At 37.4% G+C, this 25,561-nt stretch overlaps 1 protein-coding gene across 1 annotated transcript in view; it reads left to right on the top strand.

Annotated features, from left to right (window-relative positions):
* Positions 1 to 25,561, top strand: part of KIAA1328 (KIAA1328 ortholog) — a 171,013-nt gene that overhangs the window by 17,354 nt on the left and 128,098 nt on the right. Inside the window, exon 5 of the mRNA XM_032206577.1 lies at positions 1,449 to 1,564. Within this exon, the coding sequence (XP_032062468.1) occupies positions 1,449 to 1,564 (116 nt within the window). The remainder of the gene's footprint in view (positions 1 to 1,448; positions 1,565 to 25,561) is intronic.

The raw sequence follows: 25,561 nt of genomic DNA, 5'->3' as shown, positions 1-25,561 counted from the left end.
GGAATATTTTGATGCTAAATCCATGTCTTTTTGTGTAATTTAGAAACTATAACACTAACAGCTTATTCCTAGCTTTCAAACTGTCCTAACTCATGAAATCTGTTTATATACTATGTATTATTTTTCAGTCTTGATGTTTGTAGACAAAAGGTGCAAGTTTCAATGTTACCAATTATTTTACAGCTTCGTGTTGTCTGTTTGAGCTGTTGTGGTCAGTCTTAGTTTGGCTGTAGGTCAGTCTTAGAGCTGGGGATCGCTGTCTGTCTGTAGCTCACCCCATAGTGGTAACCTAATTATATTTATGGCTTTTTTGCTGGAATATCAAAACACCTCCGTGTCCTATTAAGGGAAAGGTGATGATGTCAAAGGTGGCTCTGTCCCTGAATGGGGTTCTCTCTGTTAAGGATGTCAGCAAGTCTGATGACACAGTCCATGTGCATATATATATATATATTTCCTTTTTTTCTTCCTATAGGATTGTTTAGCTTGAAGTTAAAATTTGAAATTTTCTGAAGGTGATACTACTTTGGTCTCCTGTCACCTGCGTTGTAGCAGCTCTTTCACCAGCATAAAAGGCTGTATTTTAAGAGCCTTCAGCAACAGAAATTGCCCAAGTGCAGAGCAATAATATTTATTAGTCTAAACTTATTACTTAGTATCTGTGTAGAGCTTTTATAGAACCATGACTTCTGACCCACATTTTTAACACAGTTACAGGATCATCTGTGCATAATGGTCATCTTGCCTACATGATAGCAGAATAGCTATTTTTACAGTCTCCCCTTGAGATGCAGAATAAATGATCACTGTAAACCTTTCTCGCATTGTTATCTTTTAATCTTGATCCGATTATTTACACTGAGCAGCAAAATACAGGGTGCCATGGCCCGGACAGAAAGGAAAATTTACTCCTGCGGCTTGATATTTTAAGATCCCCAGAAGAGGCCAAAGTGTTTTGTTTGGAGAAAACTAACAAGAAAAAGATTCATTTCCTGGACTTACATTTGACAAGTAAATGTAAAAGAAGAATTAGCTCATAGTTTTAGAAAGAGAAAAGTTTTTCAATTTTCTTTCTGTCTCAGCAGCTAAAGCTCTCCCACTTGAGTTTTCTATCTATATGCTCTAGGCTTGTATGGATCCCAGTGTGTCTTCATTACGGCTGCAGAAAATCAGACTGCACAGATCACATTGTAGGTTCAGATCCTTACTTTGTAGTTCTGTGCTGCACGTTAATGTGCATGCACTGTTGTGAGACCGGTGTCTTTGAAAAAATAATTTCTTGCCTTGTCATATGCAACTTCCATTGTACTGTGATAAAATAAACATTATGAGAAACTGAGCTTTTTACAGGTGGAGAGGGTGTTATTCACTTACCTGGAAAGCAAAGGAATTGGAAGTCGGGCACTGTGGTTATGGGCATTTATTTTATTTCTTTCAATTCTTTTCAGGGTAAGTGAAGAAAAGGAGGTAACAGAAGAACGGCTGAAAGCTGAACAGGAGTCATTTGAGAAGAAGATCAGACAGCTAGAGGAACAGAATGAACTTATCATCAAGGAAAGGGAAGATATCCTTTAAAAATGTGTGCAAGGGCTCACTGTCTGAAATAAAAAGTGAACTACAGAGAAATAATTGTTCTAATTTATGGCAGAGAATAAATCTGCATGTGCTGCCATTCAAAAGCAATCAGAGAGATGACTTGTCAGCATGTGATGCTGGTTCATTTGAGCTTAAAACTGCCATCCAGCTGTTCCTATGATGTTGTTTTGCTATGAAATAGATATTTGTCAACTAGAAACGACAATAAGGAATTTGTGCATTAAAATATGGTTATAGATTTTTTTTCTTTTAATCCTGTTAGGTTGTTGTAATTGAGGTCTGAAATTTATCTTGCATGGTATTCCAGTGCGAGTCCAGAGAAAGGCAGCAAACATTGAAGGCATTTAAACCGTATAAATATGTACTACAGGGTTTAGCTGGCTTAGCCTTTTTTATTAATATAAGGTTAGCTGATTTTTTTTTTTACAGACTGTGTGACTTCCATTTTTGTTAAAACTGCATATGCTTAGTCCCAGTCCTGGAATATCTCATGCAAAATGATCTTGCAGGAAGTACAGCTTTCCTTCAGTGTGATGGGATATGTCTTTACAAAATGCTCTTGTTCATTTCTCCCCAAATTGTTGATTTTGATGCTTTGTTGTTAAATTCCTCTGAAGGCTAATGGTTGACTACAGAAAGGAGATAATGCTGCAACTACAGTAAAAGCAAATAGTATGTAATTCATCAGTACCTGCATTTCAAGTAGGGGAGGATACTAATGCTGTTGTATTGTGTTGTTGAAAACTAGTGTATAGTGCTGTTTTCAGTCCTGAGTCATCCCTTGCTCAAGTTAAAAATAAACTTAGAAAAGCTAGAGAGAAGGGAGAACCTATTTTCTGAGAAGGGGCTGTAGTGTGTATATTATACTTGTGAGTAGTGACCAACCACAGAGAAGTAGGTTGAGATGGTGGTGAAGTGAGTAGGGGAAGAGCGAATGCTGACACAAAAAAGGACTCTTCAGGCTGTAGGCCAGTCTTGGAATGGCAATCAATGGAGGTAAACAGTCCAAAAACTGAAGCATAAAGTTAGAGGAGGGCTCTGGAAAACTTGAGGAATCACATTTTGCAGTTAAGCACTGGAATGTTTGGAGAGGGGAGCTTTATTCTCGTGAATCTTGGTTGGCTTATGAAAGGAATTCCTTGATCCATTGGTTCTCACAGCAGGGGATTGCCCTTGATAATTCAGCAGATCCCCTTGCAGTCTAGTGGCAGTAATACTGATAGAAAGAACTTGGTCTGTTGTCTGTACTAAATAATATACACATGAACAAGCTTAAATGGGTATGGAACATTTCCTGGAAAATAATAAATCTCATGTATTCAAGATCTATTAGATGTAATTGCAAATCTTTCACGTTGATTACACTGAAGTTAGTGTTTTTTAGTATGTTATGCCTTACATATTCATTCAACCCATGAATGTGGGTGGGATGTTAGGTTCCTGATACATATATATATATATATGTATATATCATACGCATGTATGTATTGATTTACCTACAGAAAGCTTTCACCAATTCATCTGAGGTTTATTTGGTTACTGGGAAGTAGCCATGCTTGCTTTTTTGCTTTATTGCTTTTGTTTGTTTACTAGAAATAGACTGCACAAGCAAGAATACTTTTTCAGAAGTCAGAAAGACGTGGCAGAAGGTTAATATATGCAATTTTACACTTCATAAAACTCTATAAAACCTAGAAATATAAAACAAGATAATTTAAACCAATATAATTTTAACTATAGGAATATTTGCCTATCATACATGAATGATTCAAGATCCTTTGTGTATCCCTAATCAGTTAATTTCTGATCTCTCAAAGCTTGTTGCAGAGCCAAGGAATGGTAGAAATGACTTGCCAAAGTAGAATATGGATTCTGGCTATTTTCAAGTACATAAACTTGAAATTCTTCTGAAATATACAGAGTTCACTTGCAAATAAGATATCAGGAATATAATAACATAAGGAAAAACTTTCAAGTATAGTAAAATCAATTTCACATACTTTTTTTTTTTTTTTTTTCCCAAAGCTAATTTATTCTCTATAAAATTAGTTTATCTACCCCAGTGTTTAAAATTACCCTACAATAATAAATCGGTGCTTCTGATATAACAGCTACAGCTATCCAGTGAAGTGTAACTTCAGCTTGGTAGAGGTTTAATTTGAATAACATGGGAGTGTGTGCTTTTTCAGGGAGTTGTCGTCTTTTCCTTATTAAGACTCTTGCAGCAAGGATATGCTTTGTGTGCTTGAACTCCTAACTTTAGAAGCAGAAATTTCTCATTTTGTTGTGGCTGATTTTTTTTCTTTGAGATTCTCTGTGGACTCATCTATTTGAATTCGTTGTTGATGAGCTATGACAAAAGCATGGGGGGTAGGAGAAGAGGTGGTATGCACTGATTTCACTGCAGAACCTTGAGTATGTAGAACTGTAGAACTGCATCTCTCCAAAGCCTAAATCTACATTTTCTTTGGTCAGTACTGTGTGGGTGAGGATCAGCAAATTTCATGTAAAAAATTTCATGCAAACTTCAAGTCAGTTCCATTCTTCTCCCGTGGTTGTAACTTTGAAATTTGAGCAGATCTTACTAGGGCATACCATTAATGGAGGACAAAACTGATGAGCATGCTGTGAATTGTAAGTAGGCCAGCCTGTTGTTAGGGTTGCCAAAACCTTGTTATCATAGAATGAAAGAAAATGAGGGATTTTAAGTAGTCATCTAGGCTATGTCTTTTCCCTAAAGCAGCAGCATCAGACCTGACACATTATCTTATGATTTGGTCAAAAGGAGCTATTTTGGCTTAGTTTTTCACATGGTGTGTCCATGTCTAAAAGTGTGTGACTTTTTTTCAAAAAAAAAAAACAAAACACAACAAAACAACCCTTGACCTAAAGTGTCCTAATGAGCTCCAGAAACAAAAGAGGATCAAACCTTATTTTGCATATGTGAAACTCCTGCAGGCTTGTATCTAATAGGTTCTGGTGCACTGTTCTTTGGAGAGGAGATACTAAGTGATGTAAGGTATGCGTGCTGTGATTATGAATTCTTCTGTTCTTATTAAAATCTACGTTGGGCCAAATTTATAAACTCTGGAAAAATCCAGTAACATGTTCTCTGTTTCTTTCAAAGCACAAATTTTAGGTCACCTGCACAATATAAGCATTCCCATTGCATCTCTGGCTCAGGCTGTTGTGTATGGGGCATGGAACTGGCTGCATCCTGTGTCAGGGGGATCTGGACATGTAGAAGGAGAGGCATGAGTCAAATGAGAATGATTTGTGGAAGGGAGAGAGTAGAGAGGTGAAGGAGTTTGGTGTCAAAATAGTGAAAATGACCATATTTTCAATGAATAGAAGCAAAAGGAAAAAAATGGAAGCTGAGTTAGGCAGAGATATGGATCTTGTGTCTGTAAGTGATGAATCTCCTGATAGGAAAGATTAAGCAGTATGTTAGAATGGAAGTGAAGGCTGCGCTTGAGGAAAGAGCACTAGAGCCTGGCTGGAAGGAAAGACTTGGAAGTTTGTGACTGAAGACTGTGACTGATGAGTTTAGAAGTGTTTGGGTTGAGGAATTCGGGTTAAGGAGGAAGCAGCACTGGGGGCAGGTGACCTAGGATCGGTCAGATGGTTGGGAGACGGTTGGTGTAAAATGGTACGTGTTGGTTCAGTGCATTGTAGCGTCACTCAAACTTTGAAACAATGCTGGAGAAAGCTTATGTGAGAAGGACCACCACGTGCAGTCTAACTCTGGCATTCCCATTTAATATTTGTCTTTTTGATGCTGTATCCTCAGATCATGTTGGATACATACCAACAATCTAAATTCTAGCATTTTCTTTGGAGTGTTTGACTTGCAACTTAAATGTCCTTTGAAATTTCTGATGTTTCGTTTCCATTTTCAAAATAAGGGAGAAGCAGTTTGTGTCATGTGCGCGTAGGCTATTTGTGTTATTCCTTCTACTTATGCTAGGAGCTGCTAAGAGAAAAGCTTTTGACTTTCCTTTTTTTTTTTTTTTCTGGCTTTTTTTCAAGCACTCATTATTAACTTAGGTCCCAAATATGATTTAATTTAAGAAGTGGGGAATTATCTTTTGTAAGATGCCCCAGTACTGTCATGATAGATGTCTTAGGAAAAAAACAATAATAATGAGATTATTAAGAAACAAATACTACTGTTATTTCAAAGCCCAGAGAAATTATGTTATGGTCTTTAGCTTTTCTTGTTATCACCATTAAGGATTTTCTAATCTAAATTTGATGCTCTTGCATAAATGCGGAAGCAAAAACAGCGTTAACATTTCTGCAAATATTTCTTACTTTGGTAAGAGGAAACTTCTTAAAAATAAATAATAAAACATTGGTATAGAATTCTAAGCTATGAGAAGGAACATGTATTTCCTTGCCAGAACAAGCATTTTGGAGACAAAGAATAGGGAGAAAAAGTGGTGAAGAGATTCTCTCTATTGCAAACTTTTTTTTCTTTATGTAAATTTAAACTCAGCAGCCTTACTAAATGTTTGTTTTGGCTTATATTTAGAAAGTACCTGCATTTCTTAAGCTTTTTGGTGGAATTATTTTCTGACTAAGATCTGTTGATTTGAAGACTCAGCCAAGTTCATACAGCAAATCCTATATGATTTAATTGGCTAGTCTAAACATGATCACAGGCTCTTTACATATGTCCTTAATACTATAACTACTTAGCACTACTTAATTACTTGATTTTGCATGCAGTTAACAAGAATATTAATTTAACTAAAAAAAGTTCATTTTCTGATATTGTTGGTGAGATAGAATATTAATTTGCTGGAAGAATAATGGGCTTCTTACAAACATTATGTGGAGTCTTTAATAAAACAGTTTTAGTTTTGCAATAGTACTGCTAATTATGTTGCTCTTGCATATATTTGTAAATTAGTTCTACTTCCATATTTCCTCCTCTTCCTGTTTTTCTGTGTTAATCGAGAATTAACGTTATTTTTTGGAAGAAAATTTGACTAATGCCAAAGAGCAAAATGATAGGAAAGCAGGTATGAGGCTATAGAATTTATGTGACTGTTCTGTATTATGCTTTACTTTCTCTGTAATGTTGAATTTTCTTTTTTGAGAATGGGAGGATAAATTTTATTCCCTTTATTCCCTTTCATTTCCTTTTTAAATCTGACCCACCAGTATTGTCATCACAGGTGGAGAAGCAAAACAATGGGCGTTGCATAAAAGCCTTTGGCAATGTACTTTGTTGCATGTATTGTCCTGGTGTTGTGCTTATGAGGTGTGTGTGTGCCTCCCCAGTGCTGCCGTTCGCAAAAGGACAGTTGGTTTGAACTCCCATTGACAACACACAGTGCCATACAGAAATAGGATATGGAGATTAACAATATGGTTAAGCATGTGGTTCAGGAGTGGGACTCGATGTTCCCTGTGGGTTCCTTCCAACTCAGGATACTCTATGATTCTGTGTGTATGTGGAAGTTGGATCCCTGCCTTGTTCATCCCTGCCCTGCAAAAAGTGTTAAAAATGCAAGAAGAAAATTGGTGCGAAGAGACCTTGCCACTTACAGAAAACTTGTGCCTAGTGTTTTCAAAAGTCAGACAGTTTATTTAAAACCCAGTAACAGTTTCAGTGTTTAAAGTTGGCTAAGTCCGAGTCCAATTTGTGGTTTTCTTAAGTTTTCTATAGGATTAATGACAACAAGCTACAAACTGAGCGATTGGAATTACTATCACGCTTTTTCTTCTGTTGCTTATGTTGGCTGTCTCAGCTTATAGTTTAAAATTTCTCCCTTCCTGTTTTTCATATGTGGATGCATCCTGTATATCATTTTGTGTATCATAATTTGTTTGAAGGCATGTGAGGAGAATGAAAAATTAGTGTTTTGCTCTTCTCTTCCATTTTATCCAACTGCTTTACTCTTTGAAGGTGTTTCCCTTACTGTTATTATAGGTCCCTGACTGGTAAATGTTTCTAAGCAACCATTATGGTCCATTGAATAAAAGCTGAACTTATTAAAAAGTCCCTGAATATTTATATGCTATTCTGTAAGAGCAGTATTGGCTAAATAATGTATGTATTTTAGAACTTCTTAAATGTAAAAGAATCAGTCAAGGACTATTGGGTAAATAAGGTATTTTGAATTTTTCATGAACTTTTAAACTAAAACAAGGTGAAACATATTGTAATGTTGAGTGTTCAAATGGATCAATAGCTGGAGATTCATTTAAAACTCAGCTTTCTATGTTTAATCCTACCTAGTGCCTTTGAGCACAAGCTAACCATGTTGTCCATATTATGAAATGATCCTGAATCAACAGGCAGCATCTAAACAATCAATGTCAGCCTTTTTAGCATATGAGCTGTATTGGCTTGTTGCCCTAAACCTTTACACTCAGTGCTTCAAGATTGGCTGTGAAATGGTGCTGTCAGTACAGAAGTATAGATGTGGGATAAGAGAAGCAGGGTTGCTGGCTTTGTAATTTATACTGGAAAGCTTAGTACAACGTTATTCTGTGTGTGGCTGATTTAAGAGGAGATGCTGTTCCCATCCAGCAGCTCTGGCATTGAATTTTGGAGACCCACTGGGGTGAGGGTAGAGGGCTAGTGGCGTTCTCATATCTCATCTGTTCCTTGACACTTTGATAGCACAGGGATCTGTTCCTGACACTAGACTCTTAATGTCTCTGAGCTGCAGTCTTGCTGGCTGAAGATCGGGGGTGGTGCTCTGTGAGGTTGTTGATAGTGGCTAGGAGGTATATGCTTGACAGATAACCAGTCTTCCAGCTCAGAAGGATGAATGGTATCTTGATCGCAGGCTTGATATTATTTATACTATCTGGTTTGGATCTCAAAAACTGGATATGATGATGAGTTGCACCTGGCTGAACTTAACAGGAGGGACCTGTCATTAGAAATGTAGCTTCAGCCACAGCAATCTCATATATTAACAGGAGTTACCATAAGGAAAAAGCCTGAAATAGGTCAGGTAACAGTTATTTCTCTGTAGAAATCAGTGTCTTAAGTGGAAAGCAGATTTTTTTTAGGCACTCAAACAAATTAGGTTACTTACCTGACTAAATTTTGACCCTACTCTTGTGGCTACTGCTGAAACATTGGGCTTTAGGTATGTGATCTTTCAAAGCAATGCTTTTTTGAGTTAAATTTTCCCGTATGATATTCGGACTCATTCGGAAACAAAGACTGAGATCTCTTAAAAGGAGGCACAAATGGGAAAATGAGATCATTAATTGTTGAAGCTGGTACTGTAACAAATTGACTAGAAATGTGGATTCAGAGAAATTGATGTACTTTATCCTTCTAAACTAAATGAATTCTCCATCTGCTTCAGCTTCTCAACTATAATGAGGACGTTGGGCTGACTCTGCTATTGGTTTCTCTGTCTCCCTGAACTATTTTGGAAAGTTTAAACATTTCTTGCATGATTAAATACACTTTCAATAAATCAATCTCATAATAATTGTTGTTCAGGAGAGTTCATTATTCAGTTTAGTCTTTTAAATTACTGTTCTTCTTTAAAGGATTCTTCTGACGTAATGGCTTCTGCTAAATCCATTTGCCATACTCTGGCTTGTAATTACTTTAGATTTGAAGAATAAAATGAATGGCTTTATTATTAATCAGTAGCAAATTTGTCTTACTGTTTTTAACCTCAGAGTGGCCTTTGCTCATGAAATAGTTTTAATGGTCTAGATAGCAAACCACTTCATACCTCTCTTTCAACAGAGATTTAGTGAAAGCAATCAGATAGTTTTGTGGGTTTTCTTATTTGTCATAGAGACTGTCATCGTGTGTAGGTTTGCTGCTGTATGCTGTCAACTGCTGGACCTATGAAAGTCTAGTTTTGCTACCTGTTCAAGTACGTAGCACTTAAACGTAGCATTAATGTAATGTTGACTGCTGCAGTGGTCATTGGCCTATATGAACTTTGTCACTGTTCAATGTATGATGAAAGCTTACATGATTTCTTTCCTTCTCTGTATTATTTATGTATGCTTTTGTAGTTGGAGAGTTGTGAGTCTGTGCTGTGAGTTTTGGTAACAAAATGCCATCTTGCACTGATGTTGTCTAGCCTCTGTGTGTGGACAGAGATGTAGTAGGTGAATCTCCTCCATTTGGCCCTTTCAGCTTGACATCAGTTCTTTGTGCATAGTCTCTTGTGGATTTTTTCAAACCATCCTTAACTTCAAGCTGCCAGTCGATGCAAACTAATATAAAAGTATTTTCAACCTCGCTAAACTTCTTAGTATCCAGTAGATGTTACATTAATATCTCATTTTCAGAGACTGCTTAGATAAGGAAAGTGGGCCAGTTGCAGAGTTACAGATATTCAATAAACCTCAGCTTTTAATTTCTGGAGGGATTCATTCCTTTAGCAGCATTGTGTTGGTTTTGTTTCCAGCATCAAATGTAATGTTTAACCAAGGCTAAGAATTTTTCAAATAATGCCAAGGAATTGTAGCAAACATCCAAAGAGGAATGAATAGTGTCCTTGAAATGTTAATTCCGTGGCTCTCTAGGAGGTCATTAAAAGTGTAAGTGAAAAACTCAATAGAATTTATCAAGATACAAGAGCTTCATACAACACTTCCGTCTGTACCCTTTATTCATAATTCTATTTGCATTTTGCCTACATGTTCTAGTTTCAGGAATCGTACTTGTTAATTTCATACCTACGTTTTCATGTTCACATACTAGTGGGTGTATGTTTATTTAAAAGTGTTTTTTAATTGTGCAAATGGAAAGTTTTTACTGATGGCGGTATGGCCACTTTCACTGCATGCATGTCAACAGTTTTACATAAAGGTTAGCCCTTTCTTGGGACAAAAAATACCCTAGGGTTATAGCACAGGGAGTACAGTTGTAGTAATAAAGATTATGTTGCTGATAAGTTCCCCTCAAGGCCCCATGATGGTAATACCCCTATATTTTGTCTTTAAAGAAAACTGCTGAGAGGCAATAATTTTTTTTGTATGTGTCCCATTTTCATTAATGCATGGTAATTGATGGAGTTGCAGTGACTTGTAACAGTAATGAGTTCTAAACATAAGAATGCACTCCTTTCTAATAAGTGAGCACTGCTGGGGTTTAAAAGCGTACTAAATCAGTTGCTTTAGTATGAATTTATTAGTTTTTTTCAGCATTAGCTTTAATAGTAGTTATTTACATAAGCGTACATCCCATTAACCGCCATCAGGGCTGGAAAACATGCTGAACTGTTCATATTTTCATATAATTATTGAACATAATGGTTTCATTTGCATTTCTAAACAGTGATGTTTCTGTCAGGCTTGGAAATAGTGTCTTTACGCAGTCCCTATTTCACATCCACTTATTTGACATCGTTAAATTTTATGCTAATGTGCTTCCCTAGAATATCATCAGTAGGACAGATGCTTGTGCTTTAATATACAAATCAGAGATGCTTTTCCCTCCCCCCTCCCCTGAACTGCAAAAGAAATAAAAAAGCATATCTGCACTTTTAGATATAGTTTGTTTCATTCTAAATAATCTGTACAAAATGAAACTTTGCTTTCACCCCTGCTAGTCACTTCTGAATGTCGTAACAGATACCTTGTTTGTGCAGGGTGGGGAGCTGTCTTCTCCACGAAGGAGGAAGAATCTTCTAAAATTCAAGGTAGCGACTGCGTGAAACTAAAATACTGTAACCTTGAGACTGCCTGCTGTGTAAGGCATGGAGCCTTACCCAGCAAGCTGCTGCACTAGGCAGTAGTCCATGGACGGGTCTGCCGGCAGCAGGCATCGCTGTGCGGAAGGCTCAGGAAGGGAGAAGTTTCAGCGCAGTGCCTGCTCTGCTTTTTAGGAAGGATGTTTCACCGAGTCTAGTGACTCAGTGCTTGTCCGCAGAAATGCACGTGGGATTGTATGTCGTCAGGTTTAGTTTTACATTTAAAATAACTTTTTGTTTGTTTTTGTAGTTCTCTGGACAGGTGGAGGTATGTGAACCCACTGCCTAGTTAAATAGGGACGATGGTTGTTGTGTGATGTGTTGCTTTGACTCATTATATGCACGCGGATCGTAAGAGCTTTGATACATGATGTGAAGTTAGCAGTGGAAGCAGAACATCAGAAACCTAAGAGAGTGTGGGTAATTGCAGTTCTGCATGAGGAAATGACTGAGTAAAAAGCCAAAACACTATGAACAACAAAAGTGAACCGCTTTTCTTCCATTTAAAAATGAAATGAATAGTTCACATCTTGTTTTGTATGAACTTTATCTTGGAACCACTTGCTTGTGGAGCTGATGAGTGCAACCTACAGTATACAGCTGCGGTCACGGGAAGAAGTAAATATTGAGATGTGAGGAATGTTGCATAAGAACCTATCGTGACCTCAGTAAACAAGTGTGTCCCTGCATATATCAAGCTCAGTGCTATGCTTTTAGTGACTTACCCTACGTGATGTTGGGTGATGCTCCTTTCTTTCTGCTTTCTTCTCTTCTGCTTATATACTTAAAGATTTGGGGTGCTGCTTGCTGGCTTTTCTGTGACATCAAAGGTTAAATGTACACGTGTACACATGTTGCTTATTTATGGCATTTCACGGATACTCTCAGCCTTGAACAATACAAATGTGGTATGTCTCTGAAAATCTTTTTAGTCTAAAAGTTAGGGTCAAGTAAAAGACTGAGAGAAAGGTGTCTCTCAGATTTGTTACTTTCCTTGTGTATTACTTTTTTTTTTTTTTTTTATTTCTTCTCTTCATGGGGATGTCATAGGAGAAGGCTTGAAGGAGGCACCCACATGCAGGAGGGTAGTTGGACTGAAATGAAAAGGCATATTTTATGCATAAAGGACCACGTGAGCAAACTGGAGATATACTCTGATGGGTTCTGGGCTTATGGTGTCTTTAATTATAGATGATTAACAATTTGCTAGTTGCTTTGCAGACAAGGATAGAGACAAAAATGCCTACTGGGAAATGCTTGCAGTCTAAGACCTCATTCTGGGGTGTGCGTGTGTGAATCTCAACAGTACAGACATATTTCAAGTCGGGAGAAGTAGCAATATCAAAACAACAATGTTTATGTGTATATTTCTCCTAAGGTTTTGAGCTTGCAACAGTGTACACAACCAGTTTGTAGCAAACAATTTGGAGCAAGGTGCTTTTTGGTAAACCTTTGACTCAGGATCAAAATAGTATCCATCAAAGCAGGGTAGCAATTGGTGAGAGATACTAATTTCCTCTTGTAGAGTACTGGGAAATTTTAAGAGTGCTTCTGTCATGCAGAGCAGGCTGTTACACTGCACAGGTTCTGAACTGACCTCTTGTCAACTTCTCATTTAAATGCTGAAAAAAAGGCTCTAGGTAATTGGCAACTATCCTTATTTTAATATGCGGCCATAAAAAGGTAAAGTATGATGATTTTTAACATCAGAAGATTAACATTTTACCTTTAAATAAAATATGATTAACTGGTACAGAATTAAAAGTAATAGAACTGAAATATTCAAACTATGACTCTGTGGTGTCAGATTATGCATCAAGTGTGACAGTTTAAGTACTGAAGTGATTTAGAAATGAGCCAGCTGAAGGATGTATATCCCAAGTATCAAGACTAAAATGGAATAAAACAATTGTGGCTATCAAAACTTTCTCAAACCCTCCTGGCTGGAGGAACCAGGAAATCAGAGAACGGTGGTGTTCTGTGACTGCATCTCGCCTGGTGCCAAAGCAGGTGCAGTGGGGACACAGTCGGCGTGCTGTGACAGCATCCCACACTAGGCTTTGAAGCCTGCCAGGTGATGGTTATGTTTAAATTTAATTGCCAGGCCAAGGCTATTGCTTCTGTACTCATCTACCTCAATCAAGGTTCAAATAGGATTGATCTAGTAGTTCATCTTTTCTTTCAGCGTTTTGCAGTCTGCCAGGCTTTGTATTATCCCTATACTGTTTTGTTTCTGGTAGATTGGCATATGTTTTGATAAATTAAACCGCATACTTACCATCTGAACTGCTTAGTGCTACTCTTTGGAAATCTGAAAATGCCATTGGGAAGGTTTGTCATTTGAATTCTGCATATTTTGAGTCCTTGTTAGTCAGATGAATTTATTTTTTTCCCATCTTAGTAGTTTTGTAGACTCAGCTTAGAACTTGACAATGAAGTGGCACCTTGCTGTTGTCAGAAGTCCTCTAAATGAAATTTTTGAGTGCAATTTGGGCATATGGTTGTCCTCATGTAAATGTTTTCAACAGATTTGTTCACTTTAAGCTACGACACCTTGCAATTGTTAATGAAGCATCAAGAGCAGAATATGGCTCACGTTCTGTATCTGCAAAAGTAAAAGAAATGGTAAAAAGAAAACAGTTCCATGGCCACAGTAGCTGGCAGGTTTAAGTGAACAGGTTACTGAAATAAGAGGGTATTGCTTTTACGTAGTTACTTCTGAAGGCAGTACTTCAGTATTTAAGAAAAAGTGTTTGCAAAGCACTTAACGGGTTTCATGGTACCTGAACTTTTCCAGTTACACTGCTCAGATGCTCTTATGGATTTTTTGTATTTCACTGTCTTCACAGGGAACTTTTTTGTTGCTATAAATATTGTTGGCCAACACTGATGAAGGATCCTTAGATGCTTTTAAAAATGTTACTTATCTCTTAACAGTGCAGAATAAGACTCAAGTGCAAGCTGTCGCTCCAGGTAACTGGACAAGTCCTGTGAGGTCTTACTGCTCTGTTTCAATGCAAATAAGTATATTTAACTTGCCAATGCTCTTTGCTTTAATCTGCCTATAAATCTGCTGAATAAATTTGTCCTATAAATAGAAGGAAATTAAAAATCAGAAATACGGGAGTAAGAAAAACAAACTTCTGGGATAGGATTTGATTGTGGAAAGGATTGCATGGTGTTACCTCTGGTGAGGAGCTAGATCTGGTAACCCTGGAAAGCTACTCTTGGTTTCCCCAGAAAGCTGTCTCGGTACACTGCTCTGGTGTGATGTCTGGGGATCTGTGTGCAGCCCATGAATCCTGATTTGAATGAGCTGTTTGTATTGAACCTGTCTCATGTTGGCAAAGCTCAAGCTGCGTTATTACATTCCTGTCTCTGGAAGCTGCTGCGGGACAGTCCAAAAGTATTTAACAACAATTCAATTACAATGTTCTGAGTGGACAACGAACGTGCCAGAGATACTTCTGCCTCATCTGCAGGGGACAGGACTATCAGGAACCTTCTGGCGCTCCCAGCCAACCCTCATAACATATTTCTGTTCATAAAGCTGTGAAAATCTGCTTTGGTTCACTTGTTACTTTTCTGCAGCATGTCATTTTTGAAGGATCAGTGTTTTAAAAGACCCTCTAATTTTATTTTAATTTTGACACCTTTTAATTTCCAATCTAGTCACAATCACAGCTAGCTTAAACATGCTCGTTCTTGTGCTAGTGTTTTTAGGGTTTTTAGTCACGAGAAGTGTGGGGGGGACAGGAAGTTTCAAGAGATCTGTTGTGAAGCCAAATAGTAGCTTTTTTATTGCTCCTTTTAGGAAAGTCTGCAGGACGAGTTCAGCAAAAGACCTAGAGTGTTTGTGGGGAGCTGCATGAATGAGGCTGAGCAGTGTCTCTCCCCTTTGCAATGCAGCTGTGCTGTTATATTACACGCAGAGAGCCAGAGGAGGCCTTGTGGAGTTTCTACTCCACACACTCTGTCAATGTCTGGTCTTTGGACCTGTATCTTTGGGATTTTCTGATATCCCTGTTACACATTAAAGATAAACCACAGCCCTCTATTGCTTCTATAGTGTAAGAGGTGCTGAACTCGCTGGAGTGATGCACTGGTGTCTGTTCTGCTCATTCCTCCACTTTGCCCTAGGCACCACTTGCCTTGGATCTGGTGCTATATAGGGCCTTGCAGTCTGTGCTCAGAGAAAGCCTTTTGTGCCTGGGGATGGGGATGTCTCGCTGTAGTGCAGTAACTGGCCACAACACAAATAATAGAGCAGCATATAGAATCACTCTCCTCCAGAAAGGAGGCTAGACTGTAAATTGATGCACAATATTTAATCTTGTCTCATCTCCCCCTTTTTGTTAGTCACTGTAGAGCTGAATATGCAAAGAATTGAGAAACTGTACATATTGAGTATGAATTGAGTTAGTACTGGTGTATTAGCATATATTTCCCCTAGCTTTTGTTGACATTTGTTATTACTCTCCGTCATTTGGGCTCTTGGATCTCAATTTTATCTCAAGCAGAGTGAGGCTTCTAGAGTTTGTCTAGATTTGTGGGTAACAGTCAGTAATTCTTCCACACTTGCTATTTTTTGAAGCAGAATCATCATCAAAACATTTTTTTAAAAAGCACGAGCATCTGAGTTTCATCTTTAAAAAGCCAATTTGGGAGTCAATTGTAATATCAATCCTAGTGCCAAGATACGTCGTTTATAGCAGGAGAGTAATTCACTCTTAACAGTTTCATACATTAAGCTGCACCGTGTGACAATAATAAAATAGATACATAGAGGGGATGGTGTCACACCGTAGGATGTTTGTCTAGTTGTTTTTGGTGGCCTGACAGAACTCCAGTATGCAAGGTACCAAGTGTGGACAGACTGAAATGAACTTGCATACCAAATCATCTGTCAGAACCCTAGTCAGCTGGGACCAGACTTGCTGACAGACACGAGGCTCCTAGTATAGCCATGCGGTGCTTTATCTTTTATTTAAAACTCCATTGGCTCCTTGTTCTGTAAGTTTAATAGAGATGTAGTCTCCATTGCCACAATGTCAATTTTCCTGTGGTTTTATTATGCAGAATGTTGAGTGCTTTATGCCTCACTCTGTGAAAAGGGTGCATTAGGGTTCTTGGAAAACAGCAATGCTAGAAAATAAATTTTGATTTGAGCTTCACTTACATAGGGAGTTTCCCGCAGGTTTTGTGGCCTTGAACCAACAATGTTTTGGTTAAATAAAACTGGCATATGCAAAAAATTCCAATAGCATTTGTAGTGGTTAGAGTGTCAGTGTCGATGCAGTGTTAGGAATTGGTTGTAAATTGTTCCTAATGTTGTATTACAATGGATTGTGAGCAGAAGAGGACAAAACTAATATCTCTTAAATTGTATTCTTTGACTTTAGGTAATTTTGTGGATCAGGAATTAAAAATTGTTAATCCTTTTTTATTATGTTTCATTACTACTTGAGCAGACAGTGAAAATAAAATAAAGGGCAAACAACTATTTTTGTTGTTTAGAACTGAACAATACTGAAATTTACATTTTTCAGGAAATGTTAGTGGTTTGAAGTTCAATTCTGTTCCAACAAAATGTACTTCAAGCAAATTATAAGGCTTATGAAATGTTTTTTATAGTTTGTCATGACATGGTATGAGATGTGTGTCATGATCTTGCTATCCTCATGATGATACTCTGTAATGGAAGTGGTCTATTTATTTTTTAAAGTGCTTCAGCCTTTCATTGTAACATACACGGTATGTCAATACTGGATGTCAGTAATCCTTTATGTTAAAAATGAAGTGGGCTTTCACCTACTTCCTTATCATTATGACCTTTTTAGAATGAGCAAAACGTGATATAAATGTGATAAGATAGAATCTAAGCCAGCAAGCAGTTGAGCACCTGATGCAAAATTAAAATGTTTTCTTTTACATAGAAAGGATTTTTGTAAGCTTCAGAAATTTTGTTTTGATTTGTTCCCCCTAGTGGAAAATTGGTTTTGACAAAAGTGTGGTTCTTCTACTGTCTATACAGTATAGCATGTGTTAGAAAAACATACTTGATAAGTATCTTTAGGCATCGTGCTCTTTCCCAACAGAACATAGGACACAGCCTGTCTTTCTCTCTGGCTTCTCATTCCTTGCCCAGATGACCTGAATTTGAAGTACAGATTTTCATCCCGATTTGGAGGTTTGCCATAACTGTAACCTTTCTCTAGGTTAGGAATCGAAATTACTTCTCATTCGGCAAAGTAAGCTCTTCAGTATTCGTTGCTGATAAACCTTCCAAGCTGGTATGGTTTTACGCCATGTCCTCACTTGTGCTTTGTGAAAGCATCGCAGTTTGGGCTATCCATCCTACCGATCTCTGGAAGAGCTTCCAGAAATGGTGAGGTCAGCCAAATCTCAAAGGCCCGTGAGTATATCGCAGGGAAAGCAGTGGGTAGGTGGTTTGATCAGTATGATCTGCAATACCAGTAAACTTTTAACTGAGCTGGCATTAATGCAACCCAACTGAAGTAGCATTTAAACCTAATGAAACTAGTTTTAACAGTATCTGCAATGCTTTTTGTGTGTGAACGTGTGACATTTTACAAGTGCATAGCGAAGACTAAATTGATTCTTAGAAGAATACATTTCTCTAGTACAGACAAGACCCAATAGATCTTTTTCCTAGATAGCAGACTTAACTTTTTCTTAATTTTCTCTCTTGATTAAAATCCTGAATGGGGGTGAGGTTTCCACTAAATGTCTACTCAAAACAAGCTTAGAGAAAATGGAATGTCGGCCTTAAAAATGTCACTTTAATATGCTTAGACGTGATAAGGTCTTAAAAGTCTCCTAACGATATATGATGGAGTACGTATGCTTGCTGTGTTTGGAATCAGTGTGTGCAGGGTTGTGTATTCACAAAATATTGATGAGACTATGCTGCGGAGAATGCTTGGAATAAGGAACGCTGGCAAAGAAAGGGAGATCTGACTGGCAAGTTGAAAATGCATAGGTGGGTGAAAGGCAACTGAATATTCAATATGGAAAGTAAAACATTAAAAAAAAAAAAACAAAAACAAAAACAAACACAAAGTATGTCTGTTATTAAATGGAAAATATATTTCTAATAATTTGCTTATTGATATTTAGATTTTTTTAAGTGAAATAGTACAACTCTAAAAGCTTTTAGGTGTGAAATGTTAACAGCTTCCTCTGTGTGCAGAAGCACTTGTATTATTCTAACCTTTTTTTCATAGTGCTGACTGTGTATTTAGTACAGCAGATATTCTAGTTTTGGTAAGTTGATTTTTGTCTATCCATAAAATTCTGCTGACTTCTCTTTTGTGTCTAAATACTTGACTGATTATCGAATTCCATGCATTTGTGAGTACATCAGAAGTCTTATTTAACAATTAGCTTCTGGAAAATCAAGGAAAAGTACGTGTCATGCATTTGCCACATATTTAAATCAGACTTTAAAAAAGCCATCTGTTCTATACTTAATTTTTAGGGCACTCTTTATGATACAAAGAAGTGTACCCATTAATAAGTAAGGTTCAAAACAGTTTTGTGTACCTATTAGGAGTAGAGTTTATCTGTGTGTGTGCACACGTGAGTGTTTATGTGCTCAGCAGCTTTCTTAGTCCTTAACTGAATTTTTCAAAACCACTGACAATTTAATGTATGCTCCTGCAGGTGATGTTGTACAGCTTGTAAGCAAGCTAGAGTTAGAACAAAGACAATAGAGCTGCACATTGGGCTGTGGGCAGTAGCCACTCATACAACTTAAAATTGTTGTGCTTGTCTTCCTGCTCTTACATAATTTGAAATAGAGTAAGAATTCTTTGGAATAATCTACAACCATGTATGCATTTTGATAATATAAATTTTTGCAATATTGCCTTACAGATTTTGGATTATATATATATATTTTTTGATTCAAAGTAGGCACATTACAGTTACTCTTTGCTTATCTGAAACTGTTCTCTAAAAATTATGGGAACCACTTATTCTGTGTTGAATGGTTGTGGGCAAATTCCTTAGACCATCTAAACTTGTTTAATATCCCCCTACAGTGTTTGGACAATAGACTGATGTTATTAGAAACTATAAATCGAAGTTAAATTGAGGGTATAAATCATGCTTAAACCACAGAACAAAATCACGTTAATGCGAAAGTGCAAGTAAGTAAAGGAAGCCATAAGGTAAAGTAATTGCAGAGTCTTGGTTAAAATATGCACAGACTTATTAAACTTTTCATGATAAATATGAGACATGTACAGCTAATGCCTACCGGGCGTTTCCCCACAGCAAATGTTACCTCTGTTGTGATTGTACTTCACTGACGTGGAGGAGCTTGGGCTCAGCGACCCCACATTCTGAGAGCGTGTGGTCAGCAGCTTGGCCATTACCTGAACTGGCACAGAGCGACCCTTGCTGTTGCATCAGAGCTCAAAGAGAGGTAGAGGTATTGGTCATGGTCACAGAACTCCTACCAGGAGGTGAAGATGCAGTGTAGTGCTGGGGTCTCCTCCTCTGGTGCTGTCTTCCCTAAGGTAAGATACTGGAGAGGGTGCTATTGGTAGGTTATATGAGTTTGCAAGAGAAGCAGTCACACTTCTGTTTGTTGGATCAATAGGCATGGGGGGAATGAAATTAAATAAATAGGGGTTAATGAAATGGAACTTACACTGTGAAGAGTTCTGTAGATTTGATCAGTGGAGCTTAGGTTAGAAGAACAAAGATAATTCTTCCTCAAGGCTTATAAACTTCCATGGTTGTTTTCCCTTCAAGGTAGAGTACATGGTGTGGAAGCATCTCTGAACAAACCCCAGATTTACTTTTCATGAAACACGTTTTTTTTGTGTTTTCTGCATCTGTAGAAAACTTCAGCTTACTCTTAGCAACTAATAAGTAATGTCTGAGTTGCTGCTCATACCGAGCTCTGAACCTTTATTTTTAGTGCCCACTGTCTTGTTTGAGAAAGTGTTTTAGTAGGAGATGGTTTGAGCCTAGGTAGACTTGAAAACATGTACTTGAATGTATATTTGAATATACACGGGTACCTGTTCAAATACTTGGATACCAGTCCCAGAGCAGCAGGATATACACAACTCTGCGTCCCCTTGGATCTGTCTGTCTCTGTACCCAGTTCTGGTTTCCCAAAGTAGATGCAGGTTGGTGTAATGAGGCTTTTCTTGAACAGCACAGGCCTGCTCCAAAGTTACCAATTTGTTGTGTATCTGACTGCCGCCAAACAGAATGGGAAATGTTTAATGCAAAAGCATGGGAGTCTGCTTGGTAAAATATTAAATCTGAGAAGTACAAGAAAGAGCAATGAGAAATTTATGATAAGGTTGCCCAATGTAATTCAAAGCCAAACATCTCTTAAAACAATAAAACTTCCCTCACACAATCTGTGTTATCAGATTTTGTGATTTCCAGTTGAACTCGATACGTGTGCTGACTTCTATGCAGAATCTTTCCAGTAATCCGTATTGTTATCGGCACGCTGATTTAAAAATCTTTACTCTCTGCACACTCTGAGCAACTGGATGGTAAACAAGCCTTGTTACTTATCTTTACCTTAGACTTTATGTGCAAACTTTAATACCGTATTCATATAAGGTCTGACCTTTTCTACAGTTGCAAACAAGCTTCCAAATAAACCTTGAATTATTAAACTACCCTTTAAGTGAATGTAATGCAGTTCTCATGCTACTTTAGATTTCTCTGGCTTCCATTCCTGTCTCACAGAAATGCTTCCAAATGGCAAGTCAATTCTTCATAAGCAAAGTAGCTTTATATTTTCTTAATTAGGCAAAAAAATCAGAGTCAAAGCTTTTGTTTGAGCAATGCTGAGATCCTATAATAAACATTATGGGCATGGAAGAAACTTTAATTCAGATGTTAACAGGCATATAAGGATCTGTTTCAAGTCATATTAAAGGACTACTGCTGTAATAAAAATTGGGGATTGTCTTCTAAATTAGTAACATCAGTCTGGTGACAGCAGCTCATGTTCTAGTAACTGTGCTGTTCCTGTTTAATTGTGTGCATGTGTGAAGCAAATATTGTCAGGTTGCAGCAGTGCAGGCATTTTTATTTGCATTGTATTAGCAATTCATGATAGTAAGGTGAAAGCAGCAGACGTGGCTGAGGATCTGTTACTCCAAGCACGACTTTATCTTGCTTTGAAGACGCCCCTTCTCTGGGCTGGTGGTCAGACTCATGAATTCCCAGGCTGGAATTGCTGAGGCTGAAAATATGGGAGTTTGGGTTTTGTGGGGGGAAGGAGAAGAGATGCAGAGAGTGCGTGGGGATGAATATGTGAGGGTGGGCATATATATTCTGTCTTGAAAGTTAAACTTGTTGGAATTTTGGGGAAAAAATGGTTAGGGAAGAAGAAAAAAGAAAACAAAAAGAAAAAGGAAACCAACATTTCAACTTGTCATTTTAAGTTTGCCCTTAAGTGCCAGTCTGAACCATGTCTTCAGCTGCTTCTCTTGAATAGTATAAAGGTTTGACATGTATCATTTTTCAATGGCTTTTGAAAGATTTCTGAGCTCTCTGAAAGTGTGCTGCATTCATTTATGGCTATGTTGTACGTACTAGAGTGGAGATGGCCCTGATTTATACTGCTTTGGTGCACGCTCCTTGCTGCTTAAGTTGTGGTTCCTAATTTAGGAACTGATTATAAAGGAGCAGCAAAATCTGCAGAATGGTAGAAAAATCATGCTTGGTGTTTGCCAGATTGCCAAGACTTTTGTTAGAGGCTGTAGGAGTTCAGATGTTGAATTCCCTTCAAGAAAATATTTGAAAGCTTGGGGCAGGACACATGAAGTAAGAGATGCTAACTACAAAGTTAGTACAGGGAATGAGTATTTGGTTGTTTGCCTAAATATGCAGTGACATAAACTGTGACAAAAATACAGTCACAAGAATGCCCCAAATGGGGGAGAGCTTGTTAGTGAAACCACCCTAGGAATTTTACACTTGTTTACAAGGAATGTTCTTCTTTGCAGTGTTAATATATTTATTATTTATTATTTATTTCTGATGAATTTCCTTTTTCAGGTATACATTTATTTTTTTGTTTGTTTTTTAGTTAACTATACATACAGAATATGCAGCATGAGTAGGGTGATGTTTGTATTGAAATCTTAATTTCTGTGTGTATCAACGCTTGTTACTTTTTTATTGTGAACCTTAACGGTGGATTAAATTTTTTGCATTTATTTTGCCTTAGGTTTTGATGTATTCCAGTGAAGTTGACAACCCTTACATTATTGCCTTAAGAGCCACAGAAAAGTATTCAATGTCTTGAAAGAGACCACTTTAGTGTATCTCACTTAAATGCTTGAGAATATACAAGAATTTATATTCTAAAACTATAATTCTAGGCTTGTCATTATTGCTTGTCTAGGCAATAATTTTAGGCTTGTCATCATAGAAAGGCACCTTCACACATCTTTAATTTCTGTAACTAGTTTTAATAATTTCCCTGGGACCATCCTGAAAATAGACCTTTTCTCAGTTATATCCTGGTTATGCAGGTCAAATTGATTTATTTTTTGCTATCACTTTTTTTGTGATCTGGATAAGCATACATAAACATGAAATTGTGGATATTAAACTGTACCTAGCATTTTATGTTCTTTCCCATGCAACGTCTTCCTTTTTGAGAGGATAAAACATAAAAACAACCTGATGCGTAACTTTACTTTCTGGACGCAGAACTGTGCAATTTAGCCTTGCGAGTTTAGAAACTCCGGTAATTCTAAGAATGGTTCCGGTTGTAATAATGTTGTATTGAATTCTACTCAAACTGGGAAATTGTGTGTTATTAAATGCAGAATTACACCTAGTTTTGTGGGGAAGAGGGGAGGGATAGTTATGGAGGGAATGGGAAATTCCAGGGTTTTATTGTAGTTTGCAGCCTACGAAAAAATAGAGCAAAACTTTGATTTGTGGACATCATGTGTTTTTTTTTTTTTTTTCCCTCTTCAGTGATTATAAAATTGGAATGGCAGTGTTTTCCTGTAACTCTCATGCCTTGTGAGAACATACAGGGTTACTGCATTAAAATAATGGAGTTGAAACTTTGTTGAACGGTCAGCTTTTAAAATATTGGGATGTGAAGTAAGGTCCATATTGTGTACACAAACGGGTAAGTGTGTACATGGAGCCAATGGGTGTGTTCCTGTACAAAACTCTGTATACTACTGTCTCTGCTCAACCTTTCAAGTATATTTGAATTGTCGTCTTCTAATTTCTACTTTCTTCTACCTAATTTACATAATGCTGCTGCACACGTAAAATCAGCTCATTCTAAGACATAACATGTGCTAATCTAGGTCCTTTCATTCAAGTAGATCAGAGTGGCTTGCAAATGCTCATAATTCTGTCTTCATCCTGTGCTGCCATCTCATCTTCATAAAAGTGAAGAAACCAAAGTAGAAATTTGAGGATTTGTTCAACATGTTAAAAGAAGGCTGTAACAGATCTATTTAAACCTTAGATACCTTTATTCTGGCACTTGTTTTTCTTTTTTTTTTTTTTGTCCACTTTGAGAGCTCACACAATAAGGACTGTGTGTGAGAACTGCCTTTATAGAAGACAGAAGGGCTAGAATTTCATTTGAAATAGTTTGAGGATGAGTTTTATTGCTGCTTCGGATAACCTGCAGTAGTCTGAGAAAATACCCTTTTGCTCACAGAAAGGAGAAACTAAAGTTTACTCTTTATTTTTTCATGTCCTCAAGTTCTAAAGATGCTTTGGCTGAATTAAACCTGTTCGTGTCAAACCATATCTTTTTGTGAAAGCTCTGACAAAGGTTCTTGCAAGCTGCTGCTGCTTTTGTCCTCCTATATTTTCATTTCAGACTTGGCCTTAATCTCCTTGTGGAACACTTAGGCATTTTCTGTTTGTCTGCACATGGACATTAATTCCTTAGACAGCTTTAGGGATTCTACAAAATCATATGGTGAAAACTGAAGCTGAGTCTTTTGCCATTTCCATGTTAAGTATCGGTTTGTATATGTGGATGCTGATATTTTATCTTGCTCTTGAACAGCTTTATATTGCAAAGTTGATTTGTTATCTAGCTGAGATTCAGTAAGTGCAATATGGTATCTGTCACCTTTGGCAACGTGGCCTTTCTGAATAGGTGTAGGAGTTCACTGCAGAGAAAATGTCTTAATACGTGTACATTGAAACTTTCCTTTCCCAGGAGGAAAGTTGTTTTAAAATACGGGGGGAAAACAGGGGAAGTATTTTCTGGTTTGTCCAGAGATCTTTGGCAACTGTCCTTAAATGAATTTGCTTCTGAGTGTCAAAGAGGATATCTGTAAGATTTGGTTACCTTTTTTTTTTTTTTTTCTTTTCTTTAATCATTGTGGTTTTGTTCCTTTTGCTAAGAGAGCTTTTTTTTTGTGGATCAATTACAGTCTGTATTATGAATATGCATATAACTGTATCATCCAAGGAATATTTTGGAGGAGTATAACTGTCCTTAATATTTTGATCAATTAAGAAAGACTATTTTTCTATTGCTATTTTTTTCCTATTCTTTTGAGAAGATGGTGCTCCTAACTAGGAAAATCAAGTGACATGATGATGGGTGTGTTGCTTGTCATTACAGCTACTCACTCCACTGACTTGCCCCTCCACCTTCCAAATGTTTGGAGAATGCTTCTGTAATTTTTCTATGTATGCATGAATTTGTTTTCTTAAAATATTTAAAAAGTGTTGCTTTCCTCCCTTTTGCCAAGGGAAAGAAAGAAAAGACTTGCATACTAGCAATGGGGTTTATGACACAGCCTGCTTGGTTGGTGTGGGGAGCACAGACTTTTGTTTGATCTCTGGTTATGCCATGGGGGAACCGACTGAATGGATAATGTTAGGGAGTTGTTCCTCTCTACAACATCTTGGAGATGAACAGACTCTAGGTATCTGTTGGAGCACTTACCTTAAAATGCAAAGTTCCTGGTTTGGCAGGTGGAGAAATTTCTGAAGGTTATTGGGGTAAAAAGACTGTGGAAGGTGTGAAAAATGCGAATGTCCTTTTAATATTGGAAACAACTTCTCAGCAGGGCTTTCTCACGGTATCAAAACCTAAGAATGATAGCGTGTTGTCCTGATGCTTACATGAGTAGGGAAGCTGTTATGGATGAGAAGTTATCTGAATGATAGTCCTCCCTTGACATCAGGGAAGGGCTTTTTTTTTTCTTTTTTTTTTCTGGTAGTTAAAATTTGTTTGTATGGAGGAGGCAAAT

This window comes from Aythya fuligula, chromosome Z (assembly GCF_009819795.1).
Source record: "Aythya fuligula isolate bAytFul2 chromosome Z, bAytFul2.pri, whole genome shotgun sequence".
Taxonomy (NCBI): domain Eukaryota; kingdom Metazoa; phylum Chordata; class Aves; order Anseriformes; family Anatidae; genus Aythya; species Aythya fuligula.
The sequence above is the reverse complement of the archived record's forward strand: the minus strand, read 5'-3'. Positions and strand labels throughout refer to the sequence as shown.